The sequence below is a fragment of the Bos grunniens genome, chromosome 2 (genome assembly GCF_055505025.1).
Source record: "Bos grunniens cultivar Pamir isolate PY7600 chromosome 2, Bosgru_T2T1.0, whole genome shotgun sequence".
Lineage (NCBI taxonomy): Eukaryota > Metazoa > Chordata > Mammalia > Artiodactyla > Bovidae > Bos > Bos grunniens.
In genome coordinates this window covers 118,435,703-118,452,620 of record NC_141166.1, presented here as the reverse complement: position 1 = coordinate 118,452,620, position 16,918 = coordinate 118,435,703, and the positions used below count along the sequence as shown (strand labels likewise).

The window sequence follows — 16,918 nt, the reverse complement described above, 5'->3', positions numbered from 1 at the left end:
CACAAAGAGGGGAGAGCTTGGTCCTACATGTGATCCATACCGTAAGGAATCCACAATGGAAGAGGCCCCGAACAGCCAAGTCGACAAAATGACATCAGCGTCTGGGGTGAAGAGCCACGTAGCAGGATTGGAGTGGACCCAGTGGGATGGGTGCCCACCTACCAAGGCTGATCTAGTTTCACTCACTGCTGAATGTTCATCCTACCAGTAACAGAGACCAGTGCTGAGTCCCCAGTCCTTGAGGAAACCCATCAGTCACTTGGTGGCATGTTGCCTCACAGTGGTATCAGGAGAGAGATGATGATTTTCAGTTGTAGCCCCAAAACCAGTTTCAGTGTTAGGGACTGTAATTTATTCTGCTTTCTTCTAAGGATAAGTGGATTCAAGCCATGCAAGGTATGGGCTGTAGTGAATACTGGTCTGTCACGCAGATGCCACTTTAGGGCTGAAGGACTTACCCCAGTTATAGTGTGTGCTGTGGCCCTCAGCTGCCAGCAGAACTGATTACAAAATGTGTAGCGCCCAGTGCCAGATGAAAATATAGGGCTCCTTGGCCAAAAGTCAAGAATTTCAAGACAGAGGCAGCAGAGTGCTAAACTAAGTGTGGGGTCCTGTGTGACTACATGAATTGCATGTATATGAAGCCAATTCTGGCGATCAACCCTCTTCAGAGTGGCTTCACTTGACAAGAGCCACTGCATCCAAGGTCACATCCCCTTTTCTGGGCAGCCTGCTTCCTTTGACCGGTCAACAAAAACCTCATCCTCTTGCTCCAATCTGCAACAATTCCAAAGGGCCCACCAGCTTCAGAGTTTCCTAGGAGTTCAGCTGACCACTTTGTTGAGACTGTATCACAATCCAACTTCTCCTCCTGTCCAATCCCAGTTTATTATCCCTTCCACAGATGGTGGTTCCCAAAGAATCCCCTAAAGAAGCCTCTGCCACTGTCTCTTCCTCAGAGTCTGCTCCCTACAGAGCCCAACCTGAAATACACAGTTGAGTTCAAGGTGAAAAGATAATAATAGGAAAATAAGATCAATCATGTTATTTATATGTAAAATTACAACTCTTACTTTTCTCTTTGGATTATGTATCTTTAGCTTTTCATTACTTTTTTTTTTTTTTTTTTTTTGCAGATCTGTGTGGTTGGTGTATGTATTACTTCAGTGGCAGGGTATACTTGGATTTTGAAAAGACTCTTCTTTACATCCAAAAGGATATATAGGAAATGAAATAGAATCCTAATTTGAGAACAAAGCCTACTATGAGTAAGGCTACATCTAGATTAACACTACACTTAAAGAGTCAAAGGACAGTTAAAAATCATGGAAGAGTCCATATGAGTTCTAAAAAGTAGAGAGAGACACCAATTCTGGAAGCTTGTCAGTATTGGAACTAAGGGCTTCCTAGGTGGCGTTAATGGTAAAGAACCATCTGTCAATGCAGGAGACACAGGAGACGCAGGTTCAATCCCTGGGTCGGGAAGATACCCTGGAGGAGGAAATGGCAACCCACTCCAGTATTCTTGCCTGGAAAATCCCTCTGTCAATGCAGGAGACACAGGAGACGTGGGTTCAATCCCTAGGTCGGGAAGATACCCTGGAGGAGGAAATGGCAACCCACTCCAGTATTCTTGCCTGGAAAATCCCATGGACAGAGGAGCCTGGCAGGCTCCATAGGGTTGCAAAAATTTGGACATGACTGAAGTGACTTAGCACATGAGAGCTAATAGAGTAATATTAATAGAGTAGAAACAATAAATTTAATGCATTAAAGTACAGTTTACTTGAACGTTTTACTAACTGGACATCTGAGAACTATTGACAGATAGGAGATAATGATGATTTTCCACCACAGATAAAGCTGATCCCAGAAAAGGGAAGTTTGGGCTTGTGGGAAGTTAATAAACCTAGTCTTACATTTATTTTACTTAATCTACCATTTCCTGATTTTTGCATTTCCCTTTGTAAATTTGTTTAGGTTCGAACTTATCAATTCTAACCATCTACGGAGAACAATGTGCAGTGAAGATCTGGCAGCTCCTATTTAGAGAGGTCAAAGTTGATGGATGCGTATGCCTGTGGGCTTGTCTGATCTGAGGCAAGAGGGGGCACCATGGAAAGAAGCCCAGAATAAGCTAGTTCTCCTTCCTGTGCTAATCAGAGTGAATGGACAACTGCAAAGTGTTTGTTGCATTTTTTTGCTAGTAGATATAACTGAAATTTGGAAAAAATTTGCATGTATCTCAGGGGGGGAAAAAATAGCACAAGACAGACGCAAACTATTTTCAAGTACACGGGCTAAAACCAAAGAAAGGCCCGGGCTTAATGACATCTCCATTATACATTTTTTTAGATGAAAAGTTAGAGCACACATAGGGTAGATTAAACATTAAGAATTAAACAGTAGATTCGGTGCTGGATGCTATTACAGATATTTGTGTTCCTATTCATGAGCTTGTACCTTCATTCCACTGCAATCTCCTTCATGGCCAGATGGGTGTGTTACTATACAGTATTTATTGATTTGAACTTCAAAAATTGATAGGAGTATCACCTAAGCCTGGTTGCTTGGAGCATTTTATTTTTTGCTCTATATTTCTAACGAATAAAGATTGGTTTCAATGGCAAAAGAAAGCCTCTGCTCAGATGCTCAGCTGTGTCCGACTCTTTGTGACCCCATGGACTGTATCTCACCAGGCTCCCCTGTCCATGAGATTTTCCAGCCAAGAATACTGGAGTGGGTTGCCATTTCCTTCTCCAAGGGATCTTCCCCACCCAGGAATTGAACCTGGGTCTCCTGTATTGCAGGTGGATTCTTTACCAACTGAGTCACCGGGGAAGCCCCAAAAGAAAGCATAGTAAGGATTTAATATTTCCTGTAAATAAATAGTGCTTGAGCAGTAAAGGACTTAAGTAAATGCCCTTTTTTCACTAGTGGTAGGAAAATGATAACGTTTAGTACTCATCAAGAATACCAACTCCTGTGGAGGTGTTTCTGTCCTATCCACTCTTTCCTGCTTCTAAACACTGTGCTAAGAAAACATTTATACTGACCTTTAGAATTTTAAAGGATAAAATACCCAGACTTACTGTGTTTCCTGACACTAGACAAAACATTTTACACCTGTATATACATAAAACCATTTTTCTGAGAAGCCACATGGTACAGTAATTAAGTGAGGAGTTCTGAAATCAGACTACCTAGGTTTGAAATGCTGTGCGATTTTGGACAAGTCGCTAAATGTTTGCATCCCTCAGTTTTCTCATCTCTAATACAAAAATAATTGACTTCTGTTTCCAATATGAAAGAGTAACAGATCCAGGTCAGTGCTCCCTCAGTAAATAACTATGAAAGTGGACAAAAGACACAAGGCAGGTCTCTCAGACACTGGACATCTGCACAGACTGTGAACCTGAGAGAGGCAAAACAGATGCAGTGAACCCAGGGGCACATTCGAGACGGTGCATGTAGAAGATTTTCAACTTATTCAGTAAGGAGGGGCTAGGAAGATGCCCTGCCCAGTTCAAAGAGCATTTGTAGAGCTAGGGTATTTCTTTATGGGAGAATGAGATTGGGGGGTGAGATACAAAACTGTTGAAAGCATAACTTGGGGCTGTCTGTTCCACTAGATGGAAATCTGCACTTTTATCAGGAAAAAAAGTCTACAAGTTAACATGCATCATCACTAAGTCTGGAACCTTACATCAAGAATAAGTAACAAGGGACCTTCCTGGTGGTGCAGTGGTTAGAAGTCCACCTGCCACTGCAGGGAATATGGGCTTGATCCCTGATCTAAGAACTAAGATTCCACATGCCGAGGGGCAGCTAAGCCCCTGTGTGCCTCAACTACTGAAGTCCCAGTGCCCCGGAGCCTGTGCTCCACAGCAAGAGAAGCCACAGCAAGAGAAGCCTGCACAAAGCAACGAGAGAGTAGCCCCCGCTCGCCCCACGAGAGAAATCCTGCGCAGCAACGAAGACCTAGTGCAGCCGAAGAAAGAGAATAAATAGCAAGCTGAAGTACACCATCCCGGCTAATCCTGGAGGAGCCTTCACCTCCATGTCACTGGAAGGATGTGCCACTCACTTTTTTTTTTTTTTGGTCTCATATCCAAGTATTAGATAATTTATCTTAACTTCTATTTCCTTATTTGGAAAAGGAGGCATATTCGTTTATAATTCTCTGAATCCTATTGTCATGCTTGCAAAGTAATTCTGAATGGAAATTTTGCTATCAGATAAGGGGATCTGCAGAACAGTTTTGGAAAGCATTTAGAAGGATTACCTCCTGGACTGAAACACTAAAGAATAGTACTAGAACCTAGCTACACCCATGTATTTATCCTTAATTTGGATGACACTAAAATATAACTTCATGCTGCTGCTGCTGCTGCTAAGTCGCTTCAGTCATGTCTGATTCTGTGCAACCCCATAGACGGCAGCCCACCAGGCTCCCCCGTCCCTGGGATTCTCCAGGCAAGAACACTGGAGTGGGTTGTCATTCCTTCTCCAACCCATGAAAATGAAAAGTGAAAGTGAAAGTTAAATCATGTCCGACTCTTAGCGACCCCATGGACTGCAGCCAACCAGGCTCCTCCATCCATGGGATTTTCCAGGCAAGAGTACTGGAGTGGGGTGCCATTGCCTCTCTGAACTTCATGCTACATAATACTAATAGTTAAATGACCAAGAGTTTCCTGGGATTTAGTTGCTATGTCAAATGTTTTACATGGATTATCTCAATTAATGCTCACCTCAGCCCTCTGTGGAAAATTCTTAAAGAGATGGGAATATCAGACCACATTATCTGCCTCCTGAGAAACCTGTATGCAGGTCAAGAAGCAACCATTAAAACTGAACATGGAACAACAGACTGGTTGTCAAAACTGGGAAAGAGGTACATCAAGGCTGTATACTGTCACCCTGCTTATTTAACTTATATGCAGAGTACATCACGCAAAATGCTGGGCTGAATGAATCGCGAGCTGGAATCAAGATTCCTGGGAGAAATATCAACAACCACAGATATGCAGATGACACCACCCTAATGGCATAAGGCAAAGAGGAACTAAAGAGCCTCTTGATGAAGGTGAAACAGGAGAGTGAAAAAGCTGGCTTAAAACTCAAAGTTCAAAAAACTAAGATCGTGGCATCTGGTCTCATTACTTCATGGCAAATAGATGGGGAAACAATGGAAACAGTGACAGATTTTATTTTCTTAGGCTCAAAAATCTCTGCAGACGGTGACGGCAGCCGTGAAATTAAAAGATACCTGCTCCTTGGAAGAAAAGGTATGACAAACCTAGACAGCGTATTAAAAAACAGAGGCATCACTTTGCTGACAAAGGTCCATAAAGTCACAGCTATGGTGCATAGGTGCACGTCCACATGGTGCATGACTACACAGCCAGTAGTCATGTACAGATGTGAGGGTTGGACCGTAAAGAAGGCTGTGCTGAAGAACTGATGTTTTCGAACTGTGATGCTGGAGAAGACTCTTGAGAGTCCCTTGGACAGTAAGGAGATCAAACCAGTCAATCCTAAAGGAGATCAACCCTGAATATTCATTGGACGGACTGATGCTGAAGCTCCAATCCTTTGGCCACCTGATGCAAAGAGCCGACTGATCGGAAAAGACCTTGATGTTGGGAAAGATTGAGGGCAGAAGAAGAAGGGGATAACAAAGGATGAGATGGCTGGATGGCATCACTGATTCAATGGACATGAATTTGAGCAAACTCCGGGATGTGGTGAAGGACAGGGAAGCCTGGTGTGCTGCTCTCCACAGGCTCTCAAAGAGTCAGACACTACTTAGCAACTGAACAACAATTCTCTGAAGCAGGTACTCTGGTTATCCCATTTTACACTTGAATAAATGAAACTTTGCTAAGAATATCTGTTTAAAGCCATCTATCTGGGAAGAACTGAACTTTCTGACTCCAAATCCAGTGTTTTTTCTAGGACCTCGTAATATTTGGTCACTCTCAGTCACTGTCCTGCAGCATCCTTGATTCCAATGTTCTTTGCATCACACTGACTCTTCGAGGCTCAATTTCCTCATCAAAATAGAGATAACCAGTTCTACCTTCCTCCCAGATCATTAAAAAGATGAAATAATGAATGTGCAAGTACTTTGAAAACCTTGAAGATACACACAGTATAAAGCATTCTCTTTACAAAGTTATAAAATTGGGGTGACTCACTCAAACAAATTCCTTCTATAACATTTCAGCAAGCCTTGAGGTATATGCTTATGAGATCAGCAGAGAATACATTAAAAAGTCTGGCCCAAAGATAGGACCCAAGTTTGTTTATAGCATTGTCTGATTCTCTGCAGCACCTCCTCTTCTTAGAATCTGCACTGTACTGTCTGATGATTGGCCTTTTTCTTTAAATGATACCGAGCACTTTGGTTGCTATTTAACAGTTTAGATCAGCACTGGCCCCCAAAAAAGCCATATTACAAATCACTTATGTAAATGTTCTAGCAGACACATTACTAGAGAAAATAAACAGGTGAAATTAACGTTAACATTTTTTACTTAACCCCACATATATATAAAATATTATTATTTCAACTGGGATTAAATACAAATATTAACGTTAATTTCACCTGTTTATTTTCTTTAATATGTGTCTACTAGAACATTTACATATGTGATTTGTAATATGGCTTTTTTGGGGGGACAATGCTGCTGATCTAAACTGTTACATTTTTATATACTAAGTTGCTGAAATCTGCCCTGTAATTTACATTTACTGCACATGTCTGTTCAATCTAACCACATTTCAAGCGCTCAACAGTCCCATGTAAGAAGTGACTAGACTACAGGGCAACTAAGGCTCACCTCTCACACGGAAATGCCAGTTCCCTGGAGGCAGGCCTCCTATGCCCCGCTCCTGTGTGCTGTGCTAAGCTGCTTCAGTCGTGTTCCACTCTGTGCAATCCCATGGACTGCAACCCACCAGGCTCTTCTGTCCCTGGGATTCTCCAGGCAGGAATACTGGAGTGGGTTGCCATGCCCTCCTCCAGGGGATCTTCCCAACCCAGTGGTCGAACCTGCATCTCTTAAGTCTACCACTAGCCCCACCTGACTTCCTCTTATTCAGCCTTCACTACTTCCAAAGGAGTTTGTGCAACTGCTCCTACAGAATTTTCCTGTGTTGTTTAGGACCCCAAATAACACTTAATTGCAGACAGATGCTTCTATTATCACAGAGAAGATTGAGATTCTGGATGGACTCTTTCCCACCACAGTATATTGCTCTAGGAAAGCATTTAGTTGTAGTATTAATGAGATGTCTTAGAATCAACATGTTAAGCTGTCACCCTTGGCAATACGCGGATGGCTCCAGTTACTTACATTTCTTATACCACCTCAAACTTTATACTTTCTCCTAGTCACTCTTCCTTTGCTCATGTCTCAGAGGAATCTGGTTAAATACTCTAATTGCAATGTTGACTCTGCATCCTACTCTTCCCTCATGGACCTTGTGGCATCAGTAAGTCCATTTCTCGTCCGAATCATCAATTCTTCTTTCTCCCATTAGCTGGGTTAGTTAGTTCTCTTCTGACCCGATACAACACTGCCTTGTGTTAGTCAGGGTTCTCCATAAAAACTGAATTAACAACAGGAGATAGATGATACATATACATTTCATAAGAAAGGATATATATTCTTCTTAATTACATGTGAGACATTCACAAAAAATTTCTAAGCCACACACACAAGAAGCAAAACCCCACAACAAACACCCAATAAATATGGGTGGGGTGGAGTTAGGGGGGGTAGATTTATTTTAAGATATTGGCTCATTAGACTGAGAGACTTCCTGAATGCAAAATCTGATGGGGTTGGGCCAACAGGCTTGGGAACTCAAGGAAGAATCGCATAGTTTAAAAGCAGTGTGCTGGCAGAATTCCTTTTTTCTTGGAGAAGTCAGACCTTGCTCTGTGAAGGGCTTTAACTGATTGGATGAGACCCACCCACACCACAGAGCACAATCTGCTTGACTCAAAGTCTACAGATTTAAATGTTAATCTCTTCCAAAAAGTATCCATACCTTCACAGAAAGGCTCAGAATCATATTTGACCAAATAGCTAGATACCATGGCTCAGCCAAGTTGACACATAAGAATTAACCATTACATCCCCTTTAATTTCTGTCTCATCTCTTTCTTTCATTGGGAACTCCAGCCTACAGGTTATAATCACTGTTATTTCCTCACCTTATTCTTTCATCTTAATAACAGTTTAATCCCACCATTCTCACAGTTTTCCTCAGGGTCACTCACTGAGCTTCTTACTGCCATATACAATGGTAATTCTAGAACTGTGTTTCAGAAAGCCTGTTCCACAGCTTAGGTTTAATAGATTTTATACTACTATTACTACTAATAATAATACTTTTTAAAAGAATCCACATATGTAGATTCCACATATAAATACATCTGGTAAACTTTGGGTTAAACAAACTTATTTATCAGGTCCTTTAAAAAATATCACAGCTGGGAGAATTTTCCAAATTTATTTTGATGCCAGAGTTCTTTAAACACCCTGTCAGATTAGCTGAGAGGAACAGACACTTTGGAAAACACTCTCTTACCTCATTCTCTAAGTTTTTATAATTCTTATTAGCTCATAACACAGTTTTGACACAGTATGTGCACATTTTGATTGCATTTCTTTCCTAGCCTTACTCCTAAGATCTAGTCTTACTCCTGGGTATCTGTATAGTGTGTCGTATCTTTTCATATGTCAAGTTTCTAGAATTGTTGCTATACACACAGGGTGTGTTCATACTGGTGAGTATTACCTTGTTGTCAATAACTTAGAATATAGCAACTATCCTTTTTTCCCAAAATGTATTTATTTTTTAATTGAAGGATAATTGCTTTCCAGAATTTTGTTGTTTTCTGTCAAACCTCAACATGAATCAGCTGTAGACAGCAACTGCCTTTTACCAGAGGAACTGTACCACACTGGTCACTTAGGGGAGACACACCGCATGTGGGCCACCCCAAATGGGCCTCCTCCAATCCACTGAACCCATCACTGTTTACTTCACCCATTCACAAACGATACCCCGTCTTAGGTAGAAGGTATCAGCTACCTTCTGCTTTGCCCTCTTGTGGTCAGTGTGCTCAGACAGGAATCAGGCAAGGTGGAGCTCATGCAAGAATGACCAAGCCGAGAACAATAAGCTAAGGGCCCCGGAGGGAGCAAAACATTGGGGTTCATTAATAAAACCATAGACAAGCCTGCTACACAGACCTCTGGCAGAATTTTAGAGAAAACAGCAAACAAACCAGCCTGAAGAGAAAAAATGGCAAGAAGCAAAATGTATAATAAAAAGGGGGAAATAATTTCAGATACAGCAAATTCTAAGAAAGAGTAAATCAACATGAACAATTGTACAGCAATAGCTTTTTCCCAAGGTAAGGTTAAATCTTGTGTCTCAATTTGGAGGTAAAAGCCTGCTGCTGCAAGTTGTCCTTGGTCAGAGGCATTACTATAGCTATGCCCTCTGGGTGATATGCTAGGAAAGACTGAGGGCAGGAGGAGAAGGGGACCACAGAGGATGAGATGGTTGGATGGCATCATTGACTCAATGAACATGAGTTTGAGTAAACTCTGGGAGATAGCAAAGGACAGGGGAGCCTGGCATGCTGCAGTCCGTGGTATTGCAAAGGGCTGGATATGACTGAGCGACTGAACAAAAACAGCAATGCCCTCATGTGACACTGGATGATATGCATGGAGAGAATCTGAATTACATTTTATGGTTTACTTTTGGGCAATATTGGGCATTTGACATGTGGGGAAATATTGTTGAGAACTTTGCTCAATAGGAAGCCATTATCAAGGTCCCAATGCCAAAAGGAGAGCTTGTTAATGCAATTTCCCTTGGCGGCTAATAACTCGTAATAGTCATTACATGGGTTACTTGGTCCTGCTGGGTCTCAGTGTGTAAGCTTTTTTCTGATCAAAGTTATGTCCCTGGGTAAGCTGTGTTTAAACACTTTAATCTCTGTCTTCATGAAGTTCTATTATCCTAGTCCAAGAGATTGAATTGGCAGTCTCTAAATTCCTTATTTTTTTTAAACACAAGAATATAATTTTTAAAAACTTTTCTTTGAAGCAATAAAACATTCACAGGAAGTTGCAAAGATAGTACAGAGAGGTCCCCTGTACCTTTAACTCAGTGTCTCTAAATGATTACATCTTACATAAATATAATACATTATCAGAACAAGGAAATTAATAATGGTACTGAAGGAGGAAACAGAACAGGCTCCATCTTGACAGCAGGACTCCATCTTGGGCCAGACTTGGGTGGACTTTGAGCTAGATGCCCAGTATCTATGGAAACGACATATCGACTGGAAAACCAGGCCCTCTGGATGGAAGAGCCCCAGGGCTCGTACCTAGACTCTCTGTTGCCTAAAAGAATACTCTAATTATCTGTGTAACCAGATAGAATCATAAATTCTATTATGCTTATTGGGATATGACCACAGGCCTATTGATAATTGTCCACTGTTAACTACCTAGGCTTTGGCACCCCACCAAGTACTCTTGCCTGGAAAATCCCATGGGCGGAGGAGCCTGGTAGGCTGCAGTCCATGGGGTCGCTAAGAATCCTACACGACTGAGCGACTTCACTTTCACTTTTCACTTTCATGCATTGGAGAAGGCAATGGCAACCCACTCCAGTGTTCTTGCCTGGAGAATCCCAGGGATAGAGGAGCCTGGTGGGCTGCCGTCTATGGGGTCACACAGAGTCGGACACAACTGAAGTGACTTAGCAGCAACAGTAGCAGCAACTACCTAGGCTTAAGGCATATGAATCATGGGTTAACTTTGATTGTATCTTTCTTTTCCTTTGTTCAGACTAGTTTCAGGGAATTTGGGGAGGTGGGTTTGGGCATGTACACTTAGGGTATATCAGGTTTTCAGAAAAACTGGTCAGGGTCCTTGGCTAAGAGGAGACTCTGCCTTGGGCCCCTGGTGTAATAAACCGCACTCCACTATCTGCATTGTCCTTCTGAGTGAGTTTGTTTCCCAGAATGTGTGGCTACAACAGTACAACATGTATATACAGCTCATTTATGCAACTTTTAAAGTCTAAGCAACATAAAATTCACCACTTTACCATGTTTAGGTGTACAGTTGAGTAGTGTTAAGTACTTTCACACTGTTGTGCAGCCAATCTCGAGAACTCTTTCACCTTGCAAAACTGCAATTTCATACCCATTAAACACTAACTCCCCATTCCTCTCTCCCCCAGTCTCTGGGGACCACTCTGTACTTTCTGTTTCTATTAACTGTATAGATGACTGATGTAAGTAGAATTACAATATTTGTCTTTTTGTGACTGTTTCAGATCACTTAGCACAATGTCCCCAAGGTTCATCCAATGCTCTAATAAATGGTCTCTATAATTACTTTTAATATTTTGCCAAATTTAAATACTGTAAAACCATTGGTTGTTCTTGTTCATTCCATTCAAATAAAGAATGTAAATTTATCCAATTAAAAAATATTAATAGGAGTGCCATCAAAAGGCTCTTCTTATATGTCCAGATTTCCAAAAGCTCAGAGAATTTAAAGATTACATCTACTTTGTGTGAACTCTCAGCATTCAATTTGGTCAGTTCCTTTCTTGTGCTTGGAGGGATAAAATTGTCTTCCTGTTTGGAAATTTTGTTTTCAATAATTGCAATTCACTAAAAACTTCAAAAGCTGGAAGTTTTTGGCACTTTCTACTTGTTGAATTTTTTTTTTAATTTTATTTTTAAACTTTACAATATTGTATTAGTTTTGCCAAATATCGAAATGAATCCACCACAGGTATACCCACGTTCCCCATCCTGAACCCTCCTCCCTCCTCCCTCCCCTCCCCTCCCCTCCCTCTGGGTCGTCCCAGTGCACTGAATATTTAAATTAACAACTTCCAATTAACTTTGAGCAAAGTGAAGCCAAAATTTAGAGAACTTGTTGTAAAAATGTTTGATACCATTGCCAAGATACTTAGAATGATTTACAAAGTAGTACTTCAAAGTACTACTCAAACATTTTAAAATTCAATTGATGCTAGTGAAAATAGCATATAACCATCTGAAAACTGTGAATTTTTTATTCAACATCAGTTTTGTTACAAAAATTTTGTAATTTTGGTATTTTGAGTATATAAAAATATTTGTTAAATTTGATAACTTAAATTGGTAAGACAAATCTTGATTTGTCAGCTTGCTTGAACACAGTTATAAATTAGATTGTACAATAGCCAATTCTTTGCATATTTCTATTCTGGAGGTTTCATAACTTATTCAGAACTTTATTTTTATCACAGTACCGTACTCACCAATATTTTCATTTTCATAGCAAAGTTGAATTTTTAGACTGAATTTATAATATTATTCACAAAAATGGGGTCAGATGTTATAACTGATTCACTTTGCTGTACAGCAAAAATGCAATATTGTATATGACCTATACTGCAGTAAAAATTAATTTAAAAAAACCCCAAATATCTTCATAGATATAGAAAACAAACTTATGGTTACCAAAGAGGAAATGTCAGGGGGAGAGATAGTTTAGGAGATTGGGATTAACATAGCCAACCTGGTATAAATAAAATAGATAAACAACAAGGACCTACTGGATAGCAGAGGGAACAAGGATAGCAGAGGGAGCTATATTCAATATCTTGTAATAACCTATAATGGAAAAGAATCTGAAAAACAGATATAGATAGATGGATAACTGATTAAATTTGTTGCATACTGAATCACTGTAAATCAACTATACTTCAGTTTTAAAAAATTGACGTTAATTTAATTATCTGCAAAATTCTTTTGCTAATAGAGCCAACACACTGAGAGCTGTGGCTACATGCTAGTGTGCAGGTAAGATATCTGGACTCAACATGAGTAAAAGTACTTTAGAAATAGATGCACATGACCTGAATAAAAGTAATGCTTCTCAGAGTGATGTGAAAATGCGCCTTCTGCTGCCGAGTATGAAATCGTCTTCAGGCATGACATTCTTAAAGTAACAATCAGCTTTTCAAGTGTATGTTGCCTTTTCAGCAGATTTGAATCATCTGACTTTTTGTGGTTTTCATATTCTGATTTTCACGTTGAGAGACGGAATGGACAAACAGGCAACAGCCATACCCTTTATGAGAACAGAACTCTCGTCCACAACCTCTGCAGCAATTGGCCCAAAACTGTCAGGACTTAGTCAATGGCTGCCAACTTGCCTATTTTTGCCTTGGTTTCCAACTCAGACCAACCAGAGAAAGCCAAATACACTTTCCAAGTTAAGCATGTGAGACAGAGTACTTCTAGTTAGCCGGCCTCCATCTTCCTCATGTCAACAGTTTCCAATCCAAGCATATCAGAAAAGTTTTTTCACTATACAACATTCCCACTCCCCTATCTGTCTTTGGATTTCTGCCAAAGCCAAGCGATGGTGGCTCCTTTGCTACAGCAAGCTCTGAATAAACAGCTTGTGTGCTCATGTGGATGGTTTTCACTCATTTCCACAGTGTGGTCACTGATTTCCTGGTGGATAATATTACCAATGGTGGATGATAAATGGTTGATAACATTTTGTGTGTTACTTATTCTTCATCAACTTTCCTGAGAAACAGAAATTTGGTACTTAACTTTCAGTGCTAGTTACTGCTTTACAAATTCTTTCCTATCAATCTTTGAATTCTGTGAGTGATTGTGCACCCAATAGTAAAATTTTCTTCCTGGTATGGAATAGTACCTCTTAATTTCTCTAAACATTGATAAGTAGTCACAACAAAACCTGAAGAATCTGTCTCTTTAAGTAACATTCCTGAAAATTCCTATTCATGTTTTGACTTCTCCTGAAGGAAAGATAATCACTTGGAATAAAGAGCGCTCAATGAGAAATGCATTAGTACAATCGCTCTGAGCAGTAATATACAGAGTGGTAAAGGCAGTGTGCACAACAAAATGTACAGCTCTACATTCTCTGATATCATTTAGAAATGCTTTTTGAAGTCTCTCACCTTGCTTGTATTTTTCCCAAAGGAAAATGTGCAAAGGAAAAAATAAAAACCCATTATCTTTTAAACATCATCATTTTTATTTGTTTCACGAACAGGTCATCAAAACAAAACCCATTTGCACTGGCAAAAGTGTTCAGATTTCTACTCTTGATGGTAGGGACCGCATAGCCTTTGGCTGTGTGGATCACAACTGCAGAAAATTCTTAAAGAGATGGGAATACCAGACCATCTTAACTGTCTCCTGAGAAACACGTATGTGGGTCAAGAAGAAACAGAACTGGACATGAAACAACTGACCGGTTCAAAATTGGCAGAGGAGCACTATAAGGCTGTTTATTGTCACCCTGCTTATTTAATGTCTATGCAGAGTACATCATGCAGAATGCTGGGCTGGATGAAGCACAAGCTGGAATCAAGATTGCCAGGAGAAATATGCAGGTAACACCACTTAAATGGCAGAAAGCAAAGAGGAAGTAAAGAACGTCTTGATGAAGGTGAAAGAGGACAGTTAAAACATCTGGCTTAAAACTCAACATTCCAAAAATGAAGATCATGGCATCTGGTCCCATCACTTCATGGCAAATACATGGGGAGAAAGTGGTAACAATGACGGATTTTATTTCCTTGGGCTTCAAAATCACTGTGGATGGTGACTGCAGCCACAAAATTAAGACATTTGTTCCTTGGAAGAGAAGCTATGACCAACTTAGACAGTATACTAAATAGCAGAGACATCACTTTGCCCACAAAGATTTGTATAGTCAAAGCTACGATTTTTCCAGTAGTCATGTACGGACATGTGTTGGACTGAAAGATTATTGCTGAACCACGAAAGACACCAGGATTCTTGGCCTCTGGAGGAGAAGAATTCAATCTGGGGCCAGTGACAAGGCTTGATCACTCAGAGCTTTTGTGTAATAAAGTTTTATTAAAGTATAAAAGAGATATAGAAAGCTTCTGACATAGACATCAGAAGCGGGCAGAAGTCTTTAGTCAGATGTTATATAGCTACTAGCAAACTGTTAATTATAGAAAGATGTCTCAAAACTCAGAATGGCACCGGGCCCCTCACCTACAACATGCATTTTGAGATAACATTGGCACCAGTGAGTCATCCCAGGCCATAAGACAATTGACATGAATCTTGAAGAGGGGCAGGTTTCCAAGTAAATATATAGTTTCATTAACATAGATTAGGAGAACAATGTATGAGTAAAACATACTGGCTTGTTGAGCCCTCATCAGCTCTGAGTCTTAAGTGGAGCTGACTAGAAGGAAAACAGAGTCCAGGGTAAATACACAGTTCATTAACATAGCTTAAGACAAACATTTCCGTAAGAAAAATGCATTGGTTAGCTCAAGGTTTCAGAAAAGTTTAGGTGGAACCAGGTGTCATCACAGCAACACAGAATTTTAAGAGAACCCTCTTTTTAAATTTGTATAGACAAGGGGAAAATATCTAACGTTTGTTTCCTCCTGCCACTTAAGACAGAGATAAAAAATGTCTGACACTTGCAGCCTATTTCCTCCCTTTGGAGACCCCTGGCCTTCCTGCCTGTTGCCCTCTCAGGACCATAAAAAGTCTGAGCGCAGTAGAATTGATGCTTTTGAAAGGTGGTGCTGGAGAAGATTTTTGAGAGTCCCATGGATAGCAAGGAGATCAAACCAGTCCATCCTAAAGGAAATCAACCCTGAATACTCATTGGAAGGACTGATGCTGAAGCTGAAGTTCCAATACTTTGGCCACCTAATGTGAAGAGCCAACTCATTGGAAAAGACCCTGATACTGGGAAAGATTGAGGGTAGGAGGAGAAGGGGGTGACAGAGTGATGGTTGGATGGCCATCACTGACTTAATGCACATGAGTCTGGGCAAACTCCAGGAGATAGTGAAGGACAAGGACTCTGGGTGTGCTGCAGTTCATGAGATCAAAAAGAGTCAGAAATGCCTTAGCGACTGAATAACAACTTGTTAAGGCACCAACAGGAAACTAATAAAAGGGACTTCCTTGATGGTCCAGTGGCTAAGACTCTGTGCACCTAATGCAGGGGGCTTGGGTTCGATCCCTCCTCTGGAAACTAGATCCCACACAGTTAGACAGTCCACACGCCACAACTGGAGAGACTGCACGCTGCAATGAAGACCGAGGATCCCACCTGCCACACCTAAGACTGGTACAGCCAAAAAACAATTTTTTAAAAAGAAACTGATACAGGTATAGGCCTAGGTTTTGAGTATAACTGTAACTTACACAAGTGGACTCAGGGTGTAACTAAAGGCGCTAGTATCATCCACGAGTTAGCAGTTTTGCAAATTTACCCCACTGACTAGAAAAAAGTAAAAGTTTTGCCTGTGGGTCCTCCAATCTACTGAGAAGGTGGTATCATGTGACATGGCACTTTGGAGACCGGCTTTTCCAGAATCTGTCAGATTTGAAGTGCAAAAAAATAGCTGCACTGATACATTGTCAGGATTTGTCCCAGATACTAACAAATTAGAGATAAAACATTAAAATTTATAACCTAAGGGCTTCTGTTGTGCTGCACCTCGCAGGCTTGCAAGCCCTGTACTTGCCAGGGAAGAAGAGAGAGCTGGGGTGGGGTTGGGGGAAGCTTACCTGTCTGAACCAAGGTCCTTAAATGGACACCCCACTGTGTGCACAGCTGGCTAGGAGATGATGGGCATCCTTGCTCCCAGAAAAGGAGGCCGAGGTTACCCCTTACAGGAGACTTGACTTCTGGTTGGCTCATTGATTACCAGGGGAACTAGCAGAGGGACGTGCCTCTCACTAAGCCTTCCATAACTATCCAGGTGGAGATGTTTTGAAGAAAACAATTACCAGCTGGGGCCTGGGGCAAGTATGTAG

At 40.9% G+C, this 16,918-nt stretch overlaps 1 protein-coding gene across 1 annotated transcript in view; it reads right to left on the bottom strand.

Moving 5' to 3' along the window:
- Positions 1-16,918, bottom strand: part of PJVK (pejvakin) — a 44,161-nt gene extending 27,243 nt beyond the window's left edge. The window contains exon 1 of the mRNA XM_086360240.1: positions 16,670-16,918. Coding sequence (XP_086216366.1) covers positions 16,670-16,802 — 133 coding nt within the window. The 5' untranslated portion in view covers positions 16,803-16,918. The remainder of the gene's footprint in view (positions 1-16,669) is intronic.